Below are 25458 nucleotides of genomic sequence, written 5' to 3'. Positions count from 1 at the left end.
TCTAAACTAGTGATTCTCTAAGTGGGGTTCTGGGGGTAACAGGGAGTAAACTAGTGGACAACAGAGAAATGTAGTGTTCATACGAAAGTGTGTCAATATGTTTGTTGTTATTTAAAAAACACTTTTGACAAATCAGACAATTTTAATAAAGAATCTTCATGAGTAGTTTTCATCACATTCTCAGTTTTTGATTGAATTTGTTATTTTCTTTATAAAATAAGTTTAATTGTTGCTCTGTCAAGCTGTGAGTTCTTGTGATGTTCCACAGGGTTTAATCACAGGTCCTCTCATTTTATTTTTACATTTTATCTTTTGATCAAATTATGTTTAAAAAAAACATCAGTTTCCATTATGTTGCTGATAATATGTGATTAAAGAGCCTCATACAATCCAGCATTTCTGACTGCTGGTTTGTTATAAAAGCTACTTCAATACAGCTCTTTTAGTTATTTGATTAAGTGGAAGTAGAAGACAGAATCAAGAGTATCAATAGCATGATTAAAAATCATGAATACCGAATTACATCAGATTGCAGTGCATTTAGGTTCAGTTTTCAATGACCGATTGGCAGAGTTTGTAAGAGTTGTTTCATTTTCCAGACAGGTTTTTAAGGTTTAAGTCCATCATGAAAGTTCAAATACAAGTATAAATTAAGTGTTGTGTTTTGCAAATCCTGAAAAAGGGGATCCATCATCACAGCTACTTTTTTGTAACAATTGTATGAAGTAAACACCAGAAAATTAAAAATCTCCCACCTCCAGCTGATACAAAATGCTGCTACGAGTCTGTTAACAAGGAGGAAGTGAAAATACAGATCTAAGAGGAGACGGAGAGATTCAGGGAGGAGCTAAGATGTTACTGAACTATAGAAGAGAGAGGAACTTCTATATTCAACAGAGTTCAATACACAAACCATCAACATTACCTTCATTCAACATGCTGTCATCACTGATGTTTCTAGTTATTCTAAAAGGTTTGTTAGATTCTGCATGAAGGAAATGTTTCATTCCATTATTTCCTGAATGTGTTAGTAAATGAGTTTTGTAAAATGTTATAACAGAGTTATCTCTTCCTTTAGGTGTCAGCTGTGAAGAACTCCGTCCAGTCAATACAGAAGAGTACAGTTTAGAAGGCAGCACTGTGACTCTGTCCTATAATTACTCGAAAGCTGTTACTTATGATCATTATTTCTTCTGGTACCGACAATATCCAGGAAAACCACCAGAGTTCCTCATCTTTCACTTGGGAACACAAAATGCAACAAACTCTGGCTTTTCTGTTAAAGTGAGTGAAGGTAAAACCAGAATGGATCTTCAGATCTCCTCTGCTGCAGTGACAGACTCTGCTCTGTACTACTGTGCTGTGAGGCCCACAGTGACAGCAAACCCACAGTCTCTGTACAAAAACACAAGCTGACACACTGACAAGCTGCTGGAAGCCTTTTTTCCTCTCTGTTGTACTGAACTTTTTACCTCCACTAGAGGGCGACACTATCATGTAGGCGGTGCACTACTTCTGCACTGTGTTCAAGCATTCAGAGAATGATAAGTGCTGCTGTGAAGAGAACAATTCTCAGACTGAATGTTGAACATCAGCTAGTTTCTCCTGTTGATCTAAACCTTGTTGTAGAGATGGAACATTGGCTGTGGATTATTCTTGCTGCTCTGTTCTCTGGTAAGATAGAAAGAACATGTTTTATTATTTTCTAAAGATTTGTATTGTTGATGACATTTTCCTCTGTCTTCTCCTCTCAGCCTCATGAACCATGTTAGTCTGATATCTTCTTCTTCTCTACTTTTTCCAGGACTAATAGCTGGAGACAGAATCTCTACTGTAGGAGATAAAGTCAGTAAAAGAGAAGGAGAATCTGTCTCACTCAGATGTGAATATGAGACAGGGTCAAACAATGTTTATCTTTATTGGTACAGACATCATTCTGACCTTCAGGCACCTCAGTTTATTCTCTGGAAAAAAGCAAGAGGAGGCACAAGTGAATATATTCCTAATAAACGATATGAATCTCAAACAACGAGAAACTTAGCTGAACTGACCATAAGGACACTGACCCTGGCAGACACAGCTCTCTACTACTGTGCTCTAGAAACACAGTGATCCAAAGTGTGGAAGAGGCTGTACAAAAACCTGAACACACATATCTGACTACTCCTCAAAGAGGAGGGAAGTGGTATTCAAACCACAGCTTCATATCAGATGGATTCTGAGGATTCATGTTTGATCAGAGTCTCTGTGGTTACAGCTGCTAATGAAACACTGTGGGAGGATCCACATGAGCAGCAGATCCACATCCAACAAACCACCTGTATGATGGTTCAAACAGCGAATAGATGGACGCTGAGGCTACATCCACACCACTACGTTTACATTTTAAAACGCATATCTTTTACTACGTTCACACTGAGCCTCCACACTACTCCGGAGTTTTAGAGCACCATGAACAAAGGAGTTTAGAAACGCTACTGAAGCCGGGTGAGATGGAAAACTCCGGGGTTAACTCGTTGTGTGGACAGGCGGAACGGCATGAGTTTTAAAACGATGACGTAGACATCGACGTTTGCTACTTGGTTGGGTCTTAACAGACACGACATGTCCTTCACTGATTACACCCCTATCACATGACCCTTTTCCAGAAGAAAACAAACAACATAACTTGATTATCAATAGACTACCAGGTTGATTTAACATGGATAACATTTTAGAGGCGTTGCTGACCTTGTGGTCTTTACTAGCAGCTGTTGTGCAGTTAAATTCAGCATTTTATGATTCTACTTTTGCAAACATGAGGAGGAAGCAGCTGTCATTGGAGCGATTAGCGAGCGGCATGTCCAGCTGCGTTACCAGACTTAAGAAGTGGACGTTTGAAGTCACGGTTTGAGGCTTTAAGGAGGGCGATGCACATATAAGAGGACTTACCTTTTCTTACTATTGCTTATTTTGTTCTGCACAACTATCGCGAGGTTCACAAAGAAACTATAAACAAACAAAAGCATAAAAGCTCTCCAGTGGAACAGAGACTCCAGCCAGCAGCAGAGCTACGAGTTAGAACAGACAACAATGAAACCGAGGAAAAGATTGAGAGACGTGTGATGACCAAATTCATTGACCCATAATCTAGTCAACTTTGATTTGAAATTGTTCATTAATAAAGGTAATACAATGTGTGCGAGAGAGAGACCTGCAGCCTTGTAACTAAGTTTGAAAAATAAGACTTTGAAAACTTTCCACTAATTTTGTATGTTAAAGTATGTAGAGGAAGATTTTAGAGGACGATCTAAAGTATCAAGAACAACCTTTTATCAATAAAAAGTACTTTAATATTCTTTCGTATTTTCTGTAACCAAGCAACCAATCTACTTCCTGTTTCCATCAGCTGCATGCCCAGTGTACGTGAATAGTCATGTGATATTCGTTTTCAGACGTGCTTTAATGGACAGAAATTATTTCAAAATTTGATGCTGAAAAGCCGTGTTGATGGAGAACGTTTTTGTTTTAAAGCCCCGGTTTTAAACATGAACTTATTAGTGTGGATGGAGCCTGAGTTTACTTTCAACCTTTCTGATAAGAAATATGACATACATTTATTATACTAGAAAAGGAGAGTGGAACACAATGTGTTTAGTGTAAAGTCATCAGTAGGGAATAACTCAGGGCTGTAGATGAGCCCTGTCACTGTGATCAGGTCCCTCCTTCTAAACCACCAACTTAGTGTTGATGAAGACTAAACAGAGAGATCACTGCCTTCTTTATACCTGCTGTAGCTCACAGTTACTCAGCACTGCAGATATGACGCCTCTGTTCTTCTCAGTGTTGCTGGCTGCTATGAGCCTTGGTATGAACACAACTCTGTGTCCTTGATATCAATCCAACACTGACATGATTCTCTAACGGCACACTGATACTGTTTGTGTCTGTTTTACAGAATGCAGAGCACAAAAAGACAACGTGCTGCAGCCAAAAGGAGATGTGACAGCTACTGAAGGAGAGGCAGTAACACTTGGCTGTACATTTCAGACAAATGACAAATTTCCCTATTTGTTCTGGTACAAACAAGAAGTCAATGACTTTCCAAAGTTCATGCTGCGAAAATACTCTGGAACAAAAGATGCTGAAGACTTCCAGAAAGACAGATTTGATGCTACAATCATTGAGAAATCATTTCCTCTGAAGATCCAGAAGCTTCATCCGTCAGACTCTGCTGTGTACTACTGTGCTCTGCAGCCCACAGTGACAGGAAACACCAAAACTCTGTACAAAAACCTTTGGAGCAAAGACAACACAATACTGCACAACATCCACTAGAGGGAGTCTCACTCTGTTTAACTTCAGTAGTATGTGATGACACAGTCTGGATTCTTTGTAGTGGTGATAAAAACAACAGAAAATGAGGAACTGAAGACAACACGGACAGTGTTGTTTTATTCAACAGTAACTGATGAGAATTAAGTTTTGGGGGATATTATTTGTGTGAAAAACAATTCATCATAGTTCTGTGTGGCTGTGTAGCAACAAGGCTGTAAAGCCTTGTGCAACAGCACAAAGTATATAATCCTGCGGGCTTCTTCTTCTTATTCTCCTTCTTCCGTACGAAAGTTTGCCGCGTAACTCGTCCCACAGCGTTGCCAGCACATGCGTCAATATACATCAAAATGTGCGGCCTTGGTCTGGAATTGTGTGCTATGACTTTTTATAGAGATTCGCCCAGCGGTTTCCACGGGAACCGGGAAAAACGGCGAGAAATTTCCCCATAGAGATGAATGCGTTTTGGGAGTGAAGAGATTTTAAAAACACTCATAATTTAACGTAGAAAAATCATAAGAAGTTTAAAACGTGAACAAAACTCTGGACTATATTGGGCCAAATGGGCATTTTGATAGCTAGCACAGATTTCATGACATCAGAGTTTAAGTTTCAGGTAAATTTAAGCCTTTTTCAGATTTTATAATGGGATTGTATTGGATGGAATTTTCAGACCTAGAGTGCGTGATGTCATCACCAGAGTGCAGATGATGTCACAGTTCTTCCTCCATACTCCCCTGTCAGTAGCTCCATACTCCCTGTCACTCTGTCTCACTCACCTAATTGGCTCACTCTGTTCACCTGCCTGTCACTCACGACAAGGATCCAGCGTACGACACCTCGTCACAGGCCCGGTTCGTGTCCATCGAAGATGCGCTCCGGAGACACGAGACCCAGGTTGTCACCAACACCACCAAGGTTCGCCACGCCCTGGTGAGCCACAACCAGGCCTTGACTGCCTTGATCAACCAGGTTCAGCAGCTCACGACAGCCATTTATCAGACCTTCGCTCAGCCTGTCCCTCAGCCTGTCTCGCCGGCACCCCGGCCGACTCCTGTCCCGTTGGCATTCCGTCGGCACTCCGGCCGACTCCTGCACCTCCTGACCCGTTGGCGCTCCGGCCAACTCCCGTCCCGGCTGGGCTGCAGCCTCCCCTGCTCTGTTCACCTGCCTGTCACTCTGTCTCTCAGTTCACTCCAGCCACTCCCAGCTCACAATCTGCCATAGCTCTGCCCCTTCTCTCCTGTCACTCCACATCTCACTCACCTAATCAGTCTCATGCAGTGCACCTGTCTGCCACACCCACCTCATCAGCACAATCCCTCTCACCTGCTCACTCTGCTGCACTACTCACCTTAGTATAAATGCCCCACTCATTCACACACTCGCTGCCAGATCATTTGTCGCATTCATGCCAGACCTTCCAGCAATTTCCCGTGGACTGATTTCCCGTTGGCGACCCTGCCTGTCTGGACTTCCCTGCCTTGCCTGTGCCCCGGTCAACGACTCAGCCTTCTGTCCCCGACCACCGGATTCCTACCTTGCCTTTCCCTCGGTTAGCCGCCTTAGCCTTCTGTCCCCGACCACGAGATTAGCCCCGCTTCCTCTGGTTTCTGTCTGCCTGATCCCCTGCCTGTTTCCCTGACGGCTTGGCGCGCTCCCGATAGGAATATCCACTGTGAGTCATATCCTGCCTGTCTGTCTGCTGTGTGCTCAGCTTTCAATAAAGCTTCTGAAACTTACTCAGTCGTACTACTTTTGGGTCCACACCACATTCGTAACAGATGAGCTGTAAAATCTTCTGTAATTTTTCCAAACAATTTGCTCCCATCTCCACAATTTTCACTCTTCAAAAACCATTTTGTGAAAAAAACGTAGGAAATAATGTGTCTATGGAATCAAACAGTCTTAAACAAAAACTGTACAACAGTCAAGTGGGGGTTGAGATAAATGCATCTATAACTGTTTCAAAATCTCTAAATGATAAAAAAGACATGACCTCATATAACAGCCTTGGTTAGAAAAAGCTAGATTCTGTCACTGAATTTATACCAATTTTAAATCACTGTCTATGATCAAATACAGATTTTTAACAGTAGATTTTACTCATGGTTCCAGGGAACACAGGTCAATATGAGGCACTTGGTTCAAATATCAGAACTTCAGTTTAACCTTCATTAAAGTTTAGAACATGTACAGTGGGTACGGAAAGTATTCAGACCCCTTTAAATTTTTCACTCTTTGTTTCATTGCAGCCATTTGCTAAAATCGAAAAAGTTCATTTTTTCAGCAACCCATCTTGACAGAAAAAAACAGAAATGTAGAAATTTTTGCAAATTTATTAAAAAAGAAAAACTGAAATATCACATGGTCATAAGTATTCAGACCCTTTGCTGTGACACTCATATTTAACTCACATGCTGTCCATTTCTTCTGATCCTCCTTGAGATGGTTCTACTCCTTCATTGGAGTCCAGCTGTGTTTAATTAAACTGATTGGACTTGATTAGGAAAGGCACACACCTGTCTATATAAGACCTTACAGCTCACAGTGCATGTCAGAACAAATGAGAATCATGAGGTCGAAGGAACTGCCCAAGGAGCTCAGAGACAGAATTGTGGCAAGGCACAGATCTGGCCAAGGTTACAAAAGAATTTCTGCAGCACTCAAGGTTCCTAAGAGCACAGTGGCCTCCATAATCCTTAAATGGAAGAAGTATGGGATGACCAGAACTCTTCCTAGACCTGGCCGTCCAGCCAAACTGAGCAATCGTGGGAGAAGAGCCTTGGTGAGAGAGGTAAAGAAGAACCCAAAGATCACTGTGGCTGAGCTCCAGAGATGCAGTAGGGAGATGGGAGAAAGTTCCACAAAGTCAACTATCACTGCAGCCCTCCACCAGTCGGGGCTTTATGGCAGAGTGGCCCGACGGAAGCCTCTCCTCAGTGCAAGACATATGAAAGCCTGCATAGAGTTTGCCAAAAAACACATGGAGGACTCCCAAACTATGAGAAATAAGATTCTCTGGTCTGATGAGACCAAGATTGAACTTTTTGGCGTTAATTCTAAGCGGTATGTGTGGAGAAAACCAGGCACTGCTCATCACCTGCCCAATACAATCCCAACAGTGAAACATGGTGGTGGCAGCATCATGCTATGGGGGTGTTTTTCAGCTGCAGGGACAGGACGACTGGTTGCAATTGAAGGAAAGATGAATGCGGCCAAGTACAGAGATATCCTGGAAGAAAACCTCCTCCAGAGTGCTCAGGACCTCAGACTGGGCCGAAGGTTCACCTTCCAACAAGACAATGACCCGAAGCACACAGCTAAAATAACAAAGGAGTGGCTTCGGAACAAGTCTGTGACCATTCTTGACTGGCCCAGCCAGAGCCCTGACCTAAACCCAATTGAGCATCTCTGGAGAGACCTGAAAATGGCTGTCCACCAACGTTCACCATCCAACCTGACAGAACTGGAGAGGATCTGCAAGGAAGAATGGCAGAGGATCCCCAAATCCAGGTGTGAGAAACTTGTTGCATCATTCCCAAGAAGACTCATGGCTGTACTAGCTCAAAAGGGTGCTTCTACTCAATACTGAGCAAAGGGTCTGAATACTTATGACCATGTGATATTTCAGTTTTTCTTTTTTAATAAATTTGCAAAAATTTCTACATTTCTGGTTTTTTCTGTCAAGATGGGTTGCTGAGTGTACATTAATGCGAAAAAAAATGAACTTTTTCGATTTTAGCAAATGGCTGCAATGAAACAAAGGGTGAAAAATGTAAAGGGGTCTGAATACTTTCCGTACCCACTGTATGATTATTGATGCCTGTTGAATATTTTATGGCTCGTTGAAAATAATATTTGGTAATTGTTTTGCGGTCAGCATAAGCTATTAGGGGCTGGAAATGTAAGAGCCAAATTAGACTTCATAAGATGTGTTCAGTTATATAGTAACGAAAAATGTTGAAATGCTCCTTTAGTTACGCTACTGACGACGTCATAGCCAGGAGCCCTCACTTGAGGTTAATCAGTCTGCGGAGCAAGACAGTTTTTTGACCGTAGTGCCAAGTTGAGCACAGAATGAATCTTGTAACTTTGTTTTTTGTCGAGTAAACTTTTAAAATGGAGTTACTGCCTCTGAAGAATCATTTCGCATCAAGCTCATTGCAAATACGCAGACTGTTACAGTAGTGGTAATGTGGATCACCAGACAGAGAGAAGAATGCTGCTACACTGGCCTTAATACAATTCCTTCTTTATGATATCCAGAATAAAGACAACAAACTTTCTATTAAATATTAAATGCATTTACAGAACAATCTTTCACAATGAGTCTATGGATGACCCTTTCATACTCATATAGGTCTAATTGTAAGCGCATGATTCCAAACCAATACAAACTAAATGTATACATGAAGCACATTTAAAAACAACAACCGTTGTCCGTAGTGCTGTCAAATCAAAACATAGCAAAAACCATAAAGCACAGTAAAAAGACAAAAGACCAGTTTTAAAGACCATAGACAATAATATAGAAATACAACTCGCAGACTCAGCTAAAAGCCAGAGAACAAAAAGTGTTTTAAGTGCAACAGTCAAGTGGGGTCGAGATCAATGCATGTATAACTGTTTCAAAATCTCTAAATGATAAAAAAGACTTGACCTCATATAACAGCCTTGGCTAGAAAAAGCTGGATTCTATCACTGCATTTATACCAATTTAAAATCACTGTCTATTATCAAACACAGATTTTTAACAGTAGATTTTACTCATGGTTCCAGGGAACACAGGTCAATATGAGGGGCATCACAGGCACTTGGTTCAAATATCAGAACTTCAGTTTAACCTTCATTAAAGTTTAGAACATGTAATTCCATCCAAGCTTTGATGTCTTAAATCAATTCAACAATGTTTTTACAGAGTTTGAATCTTCGTGTTTCATATGCAGATACATTTGTATGTCGTCTGCGTAACAGTGGAATGAGATGTCCGCCTTGCAGGTTCCCAGGAATCGGGGTTATATTTGGACTGTCATCGTGCCACCTGCTGAGGCCCTGCTGACACCCACTACTACTACCACTATCATTATTAGTCACATTACCATTATTATTGCCTGTACTATTACGCTTATTGACTTGCTTCTACCCTGGAGTCTTTGTGCTTTCTCGCTTCGCAGGCTTCTATAAATCGTGGCTGTACCTGGACCGTGGATGTGCATCCTGCTACGGCCCTGCTGACACCGACTGCTACCACCATTATTATTACTAGTCACATTACTATTACTATTACCTGTACCATTAAGCATTTTAGCTTTACTTCCACCCTGAAGCCCTTTTGCTTTCTCGTTCTGCAGGTTTCCATGAATCGTTGTGGTACCTGGACCGTAGTCGTGCCTCCTGCTGTGAGCCGACTGACACCCACTGCTACTTCCATTATTATTATTAATCACATTACTATCCCTATTTTCATGACTATAATTCTACTGTAATAATTGCTGCTGTTATTATAAGTACACTTATTATATGAATCATTTATGTCATATACATTGAATGTGTTGTATCTCTGTTATGCTGTTCATTCTGTACACATGACATCTATTGCATTCTGTCCATCCTGGAGAAGGATCCCTCCTCTGTCGTTCTCCCAGAGGTTTCTTCCTTTTTTCTCCCTGTTAAAGGGGTTTTTTAGGGTTTAAATCAGACAATTTCAATGAAGTATCTTCATAAGTAGTTTTCATCACAGTCTCAGGTTTTGATTGAAATTGTTATTTTCTTTATAAAATAAGTTTTAATGTTGCTCTGTCAAGCTGTGAGTTCTTGTGGTGTTCCACAGGGTTCAATCATAGGTCCCCTCATTTTATTTTTACATTTTGTCTTTTGAGCAAATTATGATTAAAAACAACATCAGTTTCCATTATGTTGCTGATAATATGTGATTAAAGAGCGCAATAAAATCCAGCATTTCTGACTGCTGGTTTGTTATAAAAGCTACTTCAATACAGCTCTTTTAGTTATTTGATTAATTGGAATTAAAAGACAGAATCAAGAGTATCAATAGCATGAATAAAAATCATGAATACCGCATTACATTAGAATACAGTGCATCCAGGTTTAGTTTTCAATGACAGATTGGCAGAGTTTGTAAGAGCTGTTTCCATTTCCTAACAGGTTTTTAAGGTTTAAGTCCATCGTGAAAGTTCAAAGTCTTGTCCAAAAAGTTGTTACATGAACAGGATATGAAATATTTTGCAAAGAGAGGTTCTCAGTGTTGTGTCTCTCTCATCTGCTTCTTCTTTGTTGGTTTGGGCGCTTGGCTCTCAGGTTATTTTTTGAAAAGTTGTTCTGCTTGGCAGTGGGGTGGTTTGTTATATGTGAAGGATTGGAGTTGTACAATATTCAGGGAGGAGCTAAGATGTTACTGAACTATAGAAGAGAGAGGAACTTCTATATTCAACAGAGTTCAATACACAAACCATCAACATTACCTTCATTCAACATGCTGTCATCACTGATGTTTCTAGTTATTCTAAAAGGTTTGTTAGATTCTGCATGAAGGAAATGTTTCATTCCATTATTTCCTGAATGTGTTAGTAAATGAGTTTTGTAAAATGTTATAACAGAGTTATCTCTTCCTTTAGGTGTCAGCTGTGAAGAACTCCATCCAGTCAAGAAAGAAGAGTACAGTTTAGAAGGCAGCACTGTGACTCTGTCCTACAATTACTCTAAAACAACTGGTGATTATTTCTTCTGGTATCGACAATATCCAGGAAAACAACCAGAGTTCATCATCTCACACTCTGCTTCAGGGGATGTAGGAATTCAGAAAATCTCTGGACTGATGATAAATGTGGAGAACAACCTGATCAGTATGAACATCTCCTCTGCTGCAGTGTCAGACTCTGCTGTGTACTACTGTGCTCTGAGGCCCACAGTGACAGGAAACACCAAAACTCTGTACAAAAACCTTTGGAGCAAAGACAACACAATACTGCACAACATCCACTAGAGGGAGTCTCACTCTGTTTAACTTCAGTAGTATGTGATGACACAGTCTGGATTCTTTGTAGTGGTGATAAAAACAACAGAAAATGAGGAACTGAAGACAACACAGACTGAGTGGAAGAGTTGTTTTATTCAACAGTAACTGATGATAATGAGATGTTGTGGGATATGAATTATATGAACAATACTTCATCATAGTTGAATGTAACAGCAGAAACTCTGGCACTAATAGAGCTCACATTTAACTTATAAGATGACTTGTTTTTGTGAGGTACTCATTATCATAACTGCCTTATTGCAAAACCATTTAAATAATGCAAACAATACATACATTTGAGTAAATATATATTACATCTGAAACACATAGCTCAACAAGCTGATGAGGAAAGCCAGCTCTGTGGTGGTCTGGAGCTGGACAGTCTGGAGTCAGTGGGTGAGAGGAGGATGAAGCAGAGTCGCAGTCTTTCACACCTCTCTGCGCTTCCTTTGGAGCAGTTACCCACCCAGTTACCCACCCAGTTACCCACCCAAAACCCTATAGAGACTGTGTCTGCCCCACGGCCACTTCAATTATTTAAAGTCAACAGAAGAGGAGTTATACAAAATAACTTAATAAAAGTTAAGGCAACTGATGCAACAGTGCATCAAAACAGGACAGTTAAATGTGGACTCTTAAATATTAATGATTTAATATCAGATAATCATATTGATTTATTTTGTCTTACTGAAACCTGGCTGTGTCATGAAGAGTACGTTAGCCTTAATGAATCAACTCCTCCAAGTTATATTAATACTCATATTCCTGGAGGCACAGGCCGAGGAGGTGGAGTAGCAGCCATCTTTGACTCAAGCCTATTAATAAACCCTAAACCTAAATTAAATTACAACTCATTTGAAAGCCTTGTTCTTAGTCTTTCAAACCCGAGCGGGAAAGCATTAAAGTCAATTTTATTTGTTATAGTGTATCGTGCACCAGGTGCGTATTCTGAATTCCTATCTGAATTCTCAGAGTTTTTATCTAGTTTAGTCCTTAAGACAGATAAAGTTATTATTGTAGGGGATTTTAATATTCATGTGGATGTGTATAATGATAGCCTTAGTACTGCGTTTGGTTCATTACTAGATTCTATTGGCTTCTGTCAGTGTGTACATAAACCGACTCACTCTTTTAACCATACCCTCGACCTTGTTCTGGTTTATGGTATTGAAGTAGAAAATGTAATTGTCTCTCAACAGAACTCTCTTTTATCGGACCATTTTCTAATAACCTTTGAATTTGTTCTACCAGAGTGTACGCCATTAGGCAAGAGTTTCTACACTAGATGTCTATCTGATAATGCTGTAGCTAAATTTAAAGAAGCGATTTCTTCAGGGTTTTATTCAGTACCATTGCTCAATATAACAGAGGACTCCTACGCTAGCTTTAGTCCGTCTCAGATTGACCATCTTGTTGATAGTGCTGCATGCTCACTGAATGACACTAGACTCTATAGCTCCTCTAAAAAAGAAGCTAATAAAAGAAAGGAGGTTTGCTCCATGGTATAATCCTCAAACCCGCGATTTAAAGCAAATATCGCGAAAACTTGAAAGGATATGGCGTTCCACCAATGTGGATGAAGCGCGGTTAGTCTGGCGAGACAGTCTTAAAATATATAAGAAGGCCCTCCGTAATGCTAGAGCTGCCTATTACTCAGCATTAATAGATTTAAATAAGAACAACCCTAGGGTTCTCTTCAGCACTGTAGCCAGGCTGACAGAGAGTCACAGCTCTGTTGAGCCGTGTATTCCTATAAACCTCAGTAGTAGTGACTTCATGAACTTCTTTAATGATAAGATTCTAACTATTAGAGAAAAATGTATAATCTACTGCCCTCAACCAGTACCGATCGATCCACAGCTGTAGAACCTGAAATATATTTAGATGGCTTTTCTCCCATCGACCTTCAACAATTGACTTTAACTATTTCTAAGTCTAAACCTTCCACCTGTCTCTTAGACCCGATTCCGACTAGGCTGCTTAAGGAAGTTTTACCTTTAATTAGCAACTCCTTATTAGAAATTATCAATCTGTCTTTACTGACGGGCCATGTACCACAGGCCTTCAAACTAGCTGTAATTAAACCTCTTCTTAAGAAACCTACTCTAGATCCAGAGGTGTTGGCTAACTATAGACCTATATCAACCTTCCGTTCCTCTCTAAGATCCTTGAGAAAGCAGTAGCAAATCAGCTCTGTGACTTTATGCATAACAATAGTTTATTTGAGGATTTTCAGTCAGGATTTAGAGTGAATCATAGCACAGAGACGGCACTGGTGAAAATTACCAATGACCTTCTAATAGCTTCAGACAAAGGACTTGTCTCTGTACTTGTACTGTTAGACCTTAGTGCTGCATTTGATACCATTGATCACCAAATCCTATTACAGAGATTGGAGCATCTAATAGGCATTAAAGGAACCGCACTTAGCTGGTTTAAGTCGTATTTATCAGACCGATCTCAGTTTGTATATGTAAACAATGAAAGCTCGATGAAAACCAGGGTTAGTCACGGAGTTCCACAGGGGTCTGTTCTTGGACCTATTTTATTTACTTTATATATGCTTCCCTTGGGGAATATTATCAGAAAACACTCAGTAAACTTTCATTGTTATGCAGATGATACCCAGTTGTATCTATCAATTAAGCCAGACGAAACTAACCAGTTCTCTAGACTTCAAGCATGTCTTACGGACATAAAAACCTGGATGACCTGTAACTTTTTAATGTTAAACTCTGAAAAAACAGAAGTTATCCTACTAGGTCCAGATCACCTTCGAATTCAATTATCTAACGATATAGTTTCTCTAGATGGCATTGCTCTAGCATCCAGCACTACCGTTAAGAACCTTGGAGTTATCTTTGACCAGGATCTGTCTTTTAACTCTTATATAAAACAGATCTCAAGGACAGCCTTTTTTCATTTACGTAACATTGCGAAAATCAGGCAAATCCTGTCTCAAAGTGATGCAGAAAAACTAGTTCATGCATTTGTTACCTCTAGACTAGATTACTGTAACTCCTTATTATCAGGCTGCTCTAATAGGTCTCTTAGATCTTTACAGTTGATCCAGAATGCTGCAGCACGTGTTCTAACAAAAACTAAGAAAAGAGATCATATTACTCCAGTATTAGCTTCTCTGCACTGGCTCCCTGTTAAATCAAGAATAGAATTTAAAATTCTTTTACTTACCTACAAAGCTCTAACTGGCCAGGCACCGTCTTATCTTAAGGAACTTATAGTTCCATATTACCCAACTAGAGAGCTGCGCTCAATCAATGCAGGGTTACTTGTGGTTCCTAGAGTATATAAAAGTAGGATGGGAGCCAGAGCCTTCAGTTATCAGGCTCCTCTTCTGTGGAACCAGGTTCCAGTTTCAGTCCGGGGGCAGACACACTCACCACTTTCAAGAGCAGGCTTAAGACCTTCCTTTTTGATAGCGCTTATAGTTAGGGCTGGTTCAGGTTCTCCTTGGTCCAGCCCCTAGATATGCTGCTATATGCCTAGACAGCCGGGGACTACCTAGGATAGGCTGAGCTCCTCTCCTCTTCTCTCCCTCCTTCTTTATGTATTAATCTCCTATTTATGCACATTACGGATTTTGCTTCTTCCCCGGAGTTCTTGTGCTTTCTCGCCTCGCAGGTTCCCAGGAGTCGGGGTTATATTTGGACTGTCATCCCTGTGCACCCACCGACTGAGTCACATTACTATTATTATTGCCCTGCTTATTGACTTGCTTCTACCCTGGAGTCTTTGTGCTTTCTCGCTTCGCACTACTACCACTATCATTACTAGTCACCATTATTATTATTACTAGTCACATTTACTATTACCTGTACCATTAAGCATTTTAGCTTTACTTCCACCCTGAAGCCCTTTTGCTTTCTCGCTCTGCAGGTTTCCATGAATCGTTGTGGTACCTGGACCGTAGTCGTGCCTCCTGCTGTGAGCCGACTGACACCCACTGCTACTTCCATTATTATTATTAGTCACATTACTATCCCTATTTTCATGGCTATAATTCTACTGTAATAATTGCTGCTGTTATTATATGTAGTCTTATTATATGAATCATTTATGTCATATACATTGAATGTGTTGTATCTAAGAACTGTTATGCTGCTCATTCTGTACACATGACATCTATTGCATTCTGTCCATCCTGGAGAAGGATCCCTCCTCTGTCGTTCTCCCAGAGGTTTCTTCCTTTTTTCTCCCTGTAGCTTCAGACGCTCATTTGTGCCCACTGCCATCAGACTGTACAACAACAGCAGAGACCACAGTCTGTCAACATGCTGACCAGCCCCCCCATGTGGATATACTGTACATTTTTATTTTTATTTTTATTCTATTTTATTTTATTTTTTATTGTATAATATGTTGTATTCATTATGTGTTTCTGTAGTTGAGCTGCTGCAACACCCACATTTCCCCCATGGGGATCAATAAATGAATATAATTATAATCACATGGTGAACAATTTGGGTTTGGATTGATTTTCTTATTATCTTTATTATACTCTCCAGCACCTCTTCAATCTCTCCCTGAGGTTGAAGAAGGTGCCCACAGTCTGGAAGACGTCCTGCATTGTCCCTGTGCAGAAGAAGAGTCGTCCCAGCGGTCTTAATGACTACAGACCTGTGGCCCTGACATCACACGTCATGAAGACCCTGGAGAGACTGGTTCTGCGGCACCTGAGGACCCAGCTTACAGCTTTCCTGGACCCACTACAGTTCGCCTATCTGCCACACATCGGGGTGGAGGACTCCATCATCTACCTGACACACAAGGCCCTCTCTCACCTGGAGAAGCAGGGAAGCACTGTGAGAGTCATGTTCTTTGACTTCTCCAGTGCTTTCAACACCATCCAGCCCTCCCTACTGAGAGAGAAGCTTCTGGAGATGAACCTGCACCCCGACACCACTTCCTGGATCACAGACTACCTCACAGGCCGGCCACAGTACGTCAGGGTGGATGGCTGTGTCTCTGAGTCTGTGATCAGCAACACCGGCGCACCCCAAGGAACTGTACTGGCACCGTTCCTCTTCACTCTCATGTGGAATATTGCACACTGCACACATTGCTGTCTTATATTTGGTTCTATTTTATTTTTATTTTATTTTATTGTATAATATCTTTTATTTATTATCCAGTGTTACTTTGTCTGATTTTCTTCTTATCTTTAATAAAGAAGTTTCTCTGTTGTTCTGTCAGGCTGTGTTTTCTTGTGGTGTTCCACAGGGCTCAATCATAGGTCCTCTCGTTTTATACTTGTATGTTTTCTTTAGATAAAATAATACAAAATCAGTTTCCATTGTGTTGCTGATAATATGTGATCATAGAGTCTATTAAATTAAAGTAATTAATGCAGCTGTTTTTTTAACATATAAAGTGCTGATGTTAAAGACCTTCCTACGATTAGGAGAGTATAGAGCAGAGATCTCAACTTGCTCCTATAATTCTGTCTACTAGAAGGAGTTAGATCTTGTTAAGGTGTCTGTTGATGTTAATCTTACTGCTCGTAGTCTGGAGATATCATTGATAATTTATGATCATCAGAAGTCTCTTCTTTTGTCACAGTTCTTCCTCCATACTGTCAGTAGCTCCATACTCCCTGTCACTCTGTCTCACTCACCTAATTGGCTCACTCTGTTCACCTGTCTGCCACACCCACCTCATCAGCACCATCCCTCTCACCTGCTCACTCCGCTGCACCTACACCCTGCAGTATAAATGCCCCACTCATTCACACACTCGCTGCCAGATCGTTCGTTGTTTTCATGCTACACTTTCCAGCAATTTCCCGTGGACTGATTTCCCGTTGCCGACCCTGCCTGTCTGGACTTCCCTACATAGCCTCTGTCCCGGTTAACCGACTCAGCCTTCTGTCCCAGACCACGAGATTAGCCTCCGCTTCCTCTGGTTTCCGTCTGCCTGATCCCTTGCCTGTTTCCCACTGTGAGTCATATCCTGCCTGTCTGTCTGCTGTGTTCTTAGCTTCAAATAAAGCTCCAGAACTTTATCTGTCTCCTCGTCGAACTGCTCTTGGGTCCACACACCAACCGTAACATCTTTAGGGGTATAAATGAAGTGTTTTTGGTTTTATCAAATCCTGAAAAACGGGATCCATCATCACAGCTACTTTTACGTAACTCCTCTATAAAGTAAACACCAGAAAAATAAAAACCTCCCACCACCAGCTGATACTAAATGCTGCTACGAGTCTGTTAACAAGGAGGAAGTGAAAATACAGATCTAAGAGGAGACGGAGAGATTCAGGGAGGAGCTAAGATGTTACTGAACTATAGAAGAGAGAGGAACTTCTATATTCAACAGAGTTCAATACACAAACCATCAACATTACCTTCATTCAACATGCTGTCATCACTGATGTTTCTAGTTATTCTAAAAGGTTTGTTAGATTCTGCATGAAGGAAATGTTTCATTCCATTATTTCCTGAATGTGTTAGTAAATGAGTTTTGTAAAATGTTATAACAGAGTTATCTCTTCCTTTAGGTGTCAGCTGTGAAGAACTCCGTCCAGTCAATACAGAAGAGTACAGTTTAGAAGGCAGCACTGTGACTCTGTCCTACAATTACTCCAAACAAGCAACTGGTAGTGATCGTTTCTTCTGGTATCGACAATATCCAGGAAAACCACCAGAGTTCATCATCTCCCATTCAGGAACAGGAGGAATATTGAATAATCCAATCCCTAAACTGAAGATTAAAGTGGAGAACAACCTGATCAGTATGAACATCTCCTCTGCTGCAGTGTCAGACTCTGCTGTGTACTACTGTGCTGTGAGGCCCACAGTGACAGGAAACACCAAAACTCTGTACAAAAACCTTTGGAGCAAAGACAACACAATACTGCACAACATCCACTAGAGGGAGTCTCACTCTGTTTAACTTCAGTAGTATGTGATGATGCAGTCTGGAATGTCTTTACTGACAGGATTGTGATTTTAAGTTCTAGAAATTAAACCACTACCAGCTTATTCTCTCAAAATTACATTTCACCAGGGAAACTTCCGCTATAAAGTTATAGCTATAAAACCTATGAAGTGTTCATTTCAAATCTTCCACATAAAATATCTGGAGAAGACCTTAAGTTAGGGATGTACTAGAATTCAGCCCGTAACTCTGAGATGGAGGGGCACCTCATGTGAGCGTCCAAGGGGTAAATCTTTAGCAGTGATTTTAACACAGTTTTCTGTGCTGCTTGTAGCTACGAGGGACGGACTGGCTCATGCCACGGCCGAGGACCATACAGTAACTAGTGTCAAAATAAAACTAGCCTTAAATAAATACTTCTCTATGTTCCATGTGACTCTGCCTAAAACATGAACGATAGACGGAGGACTATAACTTTCAGATATAATAGAGCACAATCTTCTGATGACTTAAAAAAACCATATATAAATGTTATTTATCTGCTTTGTCTTTTCAGTTCTATTAACTATTTCACTGTGCCATACACACCTTTGGATTACCTTGGTATCTAATCCCCTGGTCCACATTTTGAGTTCAATTCATGAATCTGGCCTTTTGTTTCATGTTTAAAAAACAAACATGAATTGCACTGGTATATCAGTAAAGTGTCTTTTTAGAATGTTGATTAATTAACATTGACAGAACAGTATGTGCAATATATTTCTTTAACTTCATACAGTTAAAATTACCAACAATTACAGTATAACATGATTCATAGATGCTATTTACCAACTCTGAAATTCTGTCTCTTATAGATGATTACAAGGTCGATATGTTCCCTTTTGTTGAGCTATGAGTTGAGGTAAGAACTAAACTGTTAAAGAAGGACACAAAAAGACACAAACTTTCAACTTCATAATTCAAAAAATGAAAAAATAAAAGTTCTGATTCCTCTCATGAGCTGCTCTGAATAGAACGTCAGCTGAGTAAGTCTGTATTTTCTTTGGAAACAAAATGGTTTGGGGATTTCAGGTTGTTTCATACGATTTACGTTTAAGTTGAAGTGATCCTTCTCAATTTCAACTCCACTATTTAAAGATCACACTTTATTCAGATATCACTATAAACTGGTTGTCATCACAGACTCAGGCTTGGATTCATTTTACTCACTTTACTTACTACATCCGGGCGCCGGAGAGGTCGGCAGCCTGTTGCAGCAGCTCTCTCACAACTTTGCTCCTTTAACACTTTTCTTCTACTTTTATTCATTGTTGTCTTCTTTTTTTCCGGTAATTGTATGTTCCTGCTTCAGTTGTAGCGGGTTTTTTTGTTGTTTGTTTTATTCCTTTCTCTTCAAAACAGAGCGGTAAGAAGAGAGGAGGAGGTCTTGCTGTCTTTGTTAACTCTAAATGGTGTAATCCCGGCCATGTCACTGTGAAGGAGTGTATCTGCACTCCCGACATTGAGCTCCTGGCGGTGGGTTTGGATCCTACTATCTACCGGGAGTACTCTCACGCCGTTGCTGTTGTTGGTTACATCCCACCATCAGCTGCAGCGAGTGACGTCATCCACTCTGTCACAGCGGGGCTTCAGACTAAACATCCCAACTCACTCATAATGATCAGCGGGGACTTTAACCACGTCTCCCTCTCTCCTGTCCTGACCAACTTCAAACAGTATGTCAACTGTGCAACGAGAGAGAACAAGATCCTGGACCTCCTTTACGTGAATGTAAAGGGGGCCTACAGCTCCTCTGCCCTCCCCCCCCCTTGGTGAATCTGACCATAACCTAATACAACTTGTGGCCACCTACAAGCCACTGGCTATGCAACAGGCGGCCAGCACAAGGACTGTGAAGGTTTGGTCGGAGGACGCTGAGGAGACCCTCCAGGAGTGTTTTCAGGTCACAAACTGGGAACTGTTCCAGGAGGACTACGGGGAGGACATCGAGGGCCTCTCTCGTTGCATCACAGACTACATCCACTTCTGTGAGGACACCATTGTGCCAACAAAGAAGGTCCGCTGCTACCACAACAACAAGCCGTGGATCAGCAAAGAGTTGAAGGGCCTTCTCAACAGGAAGAAGAGGGCCTTCATGGCTAAGGACAGAGGGGGACTTCGGGCTGTTCAGAAGGAGCCTGTTCTGGGATCATGCCTCTATTTTTAAAAGAGATAGGATCCATCCCAACAAGAGGGGCAGACACATGCTTTCGGCCAATCTGCAGCATACGGTGCAGCAGTCGTGACTGCTAACATTCCACACCGACATCCGGCAAACGGATCCCCCGTCTTCCTCTTCCTCTTCGTCACAACCGCAGCACCCGGAATCACATAAGAGCTCCCCTAACAGGTCCTCATCGCAGCTACTGCCAACAGGATGGAGACTCTCATTACCACCATCATCTCCAACCCTCAGGTGCTAACTACAAGAACATCATTCAACCCCTGCAACCTTTGCTACCTCATGCTCATGATCACAAGCCTGTCAATGTTGGTCTTTTAAATATCAGATCCCTAAATAATAAGTCGTTCTTAGCTCTGGATTTTATTAATTTCAATAATTGAGACTTTTTTATCATCACAGAGACCTGGTTGTCGCAGGGAGACTGTAGTTCTCTGATTGAAGCAACCCCCCCAGATTTTACACATCTCCATCAACCCCGGCTGTCAGGCAAGGGAGGGGGGTTGCTGTTATCTACAGAAACAATTTTAAATGCAATACCATTCTACATAGCTCTTTCACTTCATTTGAACATCTTGGTTTTATAGTGAACTCTAAGGATCCAGTGATCATTGTAATAATCTACAGACCACCCAGGCCGAACAGTGTTTTTATCCAAGAGTTACTTTCCCATGTGACATCAAAGTACGACAAAATTCTTGATTTTAACATACATGTCTGCTGCCCTTCACAGACCTTTGTCACAGATTTTATGGATACCCTGGAATCTTTTAATCTCACACAGGGTATACAGGAGCCTACACCCTCAAAGGGTCACACCCTAGACCTGCTCACTTATAGTGTGGTCTGCCCTGACAGCTTTGAGACAAAGGGTATCTGTGTGTCTGATCACAAAGCGGTTTTATTTAATGTGGTTTTACTACATCCTCTAACAGTTACTGACAGCTGTTTCAACCCAACTTCTAGCTTTTATGTGTCTTAATGATGTGTTTGAGAAGTTTCAGTCAGGTTTTAGAGCTTTACACAGAACAGAAACGGCCCTCCTCAAGGTGTCCAATGACCTCCTTTTAGCAGCTGACAGGGGAGAGCTCGATTTTAATCCTTTTGGACCTAAGTGCAGCCTTTGACACGGTAGACCATGCCATTTTAATCAACCGTCTTCAGAACTGGGTTGGCATCAAGGACTCTGCACTTAGTTGGTTTTATTCTTACCTCACTGACAGAACCCACTCGGTCACCATAGGTAATGACTCATCTTCTACTTCTAACATTACCTGTGGTGTACCGCAAGGTCCATATACATGCTCCCCCTAGGTCAAATCATCAAACGTCATAATGTCTCTTTCATTGCTACGCAGACAACACACAGATATACCTTCCACTGAAACCCGATGACCCAAGAAGCCGAGCTGCTATTTTAGACTGTTGGATGGCTCATAACTTTCTTCAACTAAATAATTAGAAATCTGAGATCATTTTATTTAGTCCCCCAAACCCCATCACTCCTATTGTAAATATTTGATTCCGACTTCACTTTCAGACCCCACATCACAAAAGTAGTCCAGTCCTGTTTCCTCCAAATCAGAACCATCTCCAAAATAAAACCTATCCTCACTCCCCCAGACCTGGAAAAAATCATACATGCATTTGTGTTTTCAAGACTGGACTACTGTAACTCCCTCCTCTCTGGCATCAACCACAAGTCACTCTCTGGCCTCCAACTGGTTCAGAACTCCGCAGCGAGGCTTCTTACTGGTTGTAACAGACGACATCCCATCACCCCGATCCTGGCTTCTCTTCACTGGCTCCCTGTTCGTTTTAGAATTGATTTTAAGATTTTGCTGATCACTTTTAAAGCACGTCTGGGTCTGGCCCCGACATACATAGGAGAAATGTTGATCCCGTATGAGCCAGCTTGCAGCCTTAGATCCTCAGGTGGGGCCCTTCTGGCTGCTCCAAAGTCAAGACTGAAAACCAAAGGCGACCGTGCTTTTGCCATAAGGACCCCTCGGCTTTGGAACGACCTGCCGGAGGAGATAAGGCTTCAGAATCAGTAATCTCTTTTAAATCACTTCTTAAAACACATTTTTACAGATTGGCTTTTATGTGATGTCGTCGTTTTATTGTTTAATTTTCATTTTCATTTGGTATTGGTATTTTATCTTATATTTGTTTACTATATTTTACCAATATCACTTGATTTTATTTATTTCATTATTTTATTTTATTTATTTTATTTATTGTCACTTGTTATTTCATTTTGTTTCTTATGCACTGTTTTGCTGGCTTGTCTGTCGAAGCACTTTGTAAACCTTGTTTTTAAAAGGTGCTATATAAATAAAGTTATTATTATTATTATTATTAAGAGGAAGCTGAGAGAGGCTAAGAACAGCTACAGGGAGAAGATTGAGGCTAAGATGGGAGAGAATAACACTAAAGAGGTGTGGAATGGGAGTCTGGAGTACAGGGTGACCTAGCATTCGCATAACCCTTACCCTGCTCAGATAGTGAGGCTAGGTCTCCACCTAACACCTCTGCCCCCATTCACACCTCTGCTGGAATCTCTGCCCCCCCCCCATCTACACCTCTGCCACTCCCCCTCTCTCAGCAGACTTTTGACCCCAGAGGATGCCCCCCCTCACCCATTAGCCCCCTCCAGACCAACATTTCCACATCAGTGGACCAGGACAGTCCATCACTCCCCCCATCCCCCCCTACAACTGTTCACCCACGGCCAGGAGCTCACAGCTTCCTGCAAACCCCCTCACCACCCAGCCCCACCCTCACCACCATCCGGGTACAGCGTCAGCTCTCCAGGCTTCATAGGAGCAAAGCCAGTGGACCTGATGACATCAACCCCAGGATGCTTAAAGTGTGTGCTGGACAGCACCTCTTCAAGCTCTCCCTGAGGTTGAAGAAGGTGCCCACAGTCTTCTTGTGGTGTCCCACAGGGTTCAGTCATAGGTCCTCTCATTTTGTATTTGCATGTTGTCTTTGGACCAAAATAAGAAGCATTGGTGTTTCAGATGTTCTTAATAACTGAGTTATTATAATGCTCCTATAATTCTGTAAACCTGTTGAAATGAAATCTGTAACTGTCCGTTGAGGTTAACCTTATTGCTCATATTCTGGAGATAGTATCTGAAGGTACGTCACTAAATCATCACATTATGTAAATTAATAATGAAAATCTACCCGATCACACAGGAAGGTGTATCAATAGCACAACATTTACATGTCATTTCAATGATTTTTAGGGTTTTCATGTGCAATTTACACTCAAGTAGGTTTACGTTGTGAAAAGACTTTCAGCATGTCACTTAACAACGTGCCATAGCAGTGAAATAATAGTAAGTGAGGTTTTTGTAACAAAACCACTTACATCATGGTAAGGCTCAGAAAAAGATATGAACTGAATATAATATGAACGTAAGCAATGTAACATACATACTGAAAATACAGAAAAGACACTCTTTTCAGACACTTTCAATTTGATTGATCTCATGAGCTGCTCTGGTTAGAACGTCAGCTGAGTAACTCAATATATTCTTTGGAAACAAAATGGTTCAAGGAATTTTTGGTTGTTTGAAACTATTTAAGGTTAGTTTAAGTGATCCTTCTGAATTTCAACTTGACTATTGAAGGAATTTTTTAAAATAAATTATCTCTATCAATTGGTTCTCTTCACAGATTCTGATAAATTAGGTCTTTCTCCTTGTGTTGGCAAACCCTGAAATGGTGATTCATCATCACAGCTACCTTTCTGGAACTCCTGTTATAAAGTTAAGACTAGAACGAGAAAAACCTCCCACCTCCAGCTGATACTAAATGCTGCTACGAGTCTGTTAACAAGGAGGAAGTGAAAATACAGATCTAAGAGGAGACGGAGAGATTCAGGGAGGAGCTAAGATGTTACTGAACTATAGAAGAGGGAGGAACTTCTATATTCAACAGAGTTCAATACACAAACCACCAACATTACCTTCATTCAACATGCTGTCATCACTGATGTTTCTAGTTATTCTAAAAGGTTTGTTAGATTCTGCATGAAGGAAATGTTTCATTCCATTATTTCTTGAATGTGTTAGTAAATGAGTTTTGTAAAATGTTATAACAGAGTTATCTCTTCCTTTAGGTGTCAGCTGTGAAGAACTCCGTCCAGTCGATACAGAAGAGTACAGTTTAGAAGGCAGCACTGTGACTCTGTCCTACAATTACTCCAAACAAGCAACTGGTGATTATTTCTTCTGGTATCGACAATATCCAGGAAAACCACCAGAGTTCATCATCTCCCATTTAGGAACAGGAGACATAATGAGGAATCCAATCTCTGTACTGATGATAAAAGTGGAGAACAACCTGATCAGTATGAACATCTCCTCTGCTGCAGTGACAGACTCTGCTCTGTACTACTGTGCTGTGAGGCCCACAGTGACAGCAAACCCACAGTCTCTGTACAAAAACACAAGCTGACACACTGACAAGCTGCTGGAAGCCTTTTTTCCTCTCTGTTGTACTGAACTTTTTACCTCCACTAGAGGGCGACACTATCATGTAGGCGGTGCACTACTTCTGCACTGTGTTCAAGCATTCAGAGAATGATAAGTGCTGCTGTGAAGAGAACAATTCTCAGACTGAATGTTGAACATCAGCTAGTTTCTCCTGTTGATCTAAACCTTGTTGTAGAGATGGAACATTGGCTGTGGATTATTCTTGCTGCTCTGTTCTCTGGTAAGATAGAAAGAACATGTTTTATTATTTTCTAAAGATTTGTATTGTTGATGACATTCAATATCACAGAGTAACACTGTTTTGACATTTTCTCTGTCTTCTCCTCTCAGCCTCATGAACCATGTTAGTCTGATATCTTCTTCTTCTCTACTTTTTCCAGGACTAATAGCTGGAGACAGAATCTCTACTGTAGGAGATAAAGTCAGTAAAAGAGAAGGAGAATCTGTCTCACTCACATGTGAATATGACACAACGG

At 41.1% G+C, this 25458-nt stretch overlaps 2 gene segments (V, D, J or C); both read left to right on the top strand.

Annotated features, from left to right (window-relative positions):
• The first annotated feature begins 17728 nt into the window (after positions 1 to 17728).
• LOC129116404 (T cell receptor alpha variable 4-like) lies at positions 17729 to 18244 on the top strand. The segment is given in 2 exon segments: positions 17729 to 17765; positions 17871 to 18244. Coding segments are annotated over 2 exon segments (411 nt in total).
• Positions 18245 to 24440: 6196 nt separating this feature from the next.
• Positions 24441 to 25117, top strand: LOC129116406 (T cell receptor alpha variable 4-like). The segment is given in 2 exon segments: positions 24441 to 24501; positions 24607 to 25117. Coding segments are annotated over 2 exon segments (375 nt in total).
• The last annotated feature ends 341 nt before the right edge of the window (positions 25118 to 25458 follow it).

This window comes from Anoplopoma fimbria, unplaced genomic scaffold (genome assembly GCF_027596085.1).
Source record: "Anoplopoma fimbria isolate UVic2021 breed Golden Eagle Sablefish unplaced genomic scaffold, Afim_UVic_2022 Un_contig_8518_pilon_pilon, whole genome shotgun sequence".
In the NCBI taxonomy this organism is placed as follows: Eukaryota; Metazoa; Chordata; class Actinopteri; order Perciformes; family Anoplopomatidae; genus Anoplopoma; species Anoplopoma fimbria.
This window is presented reverse-complemented; position numbering and strand designations above follow the sequence as displayed.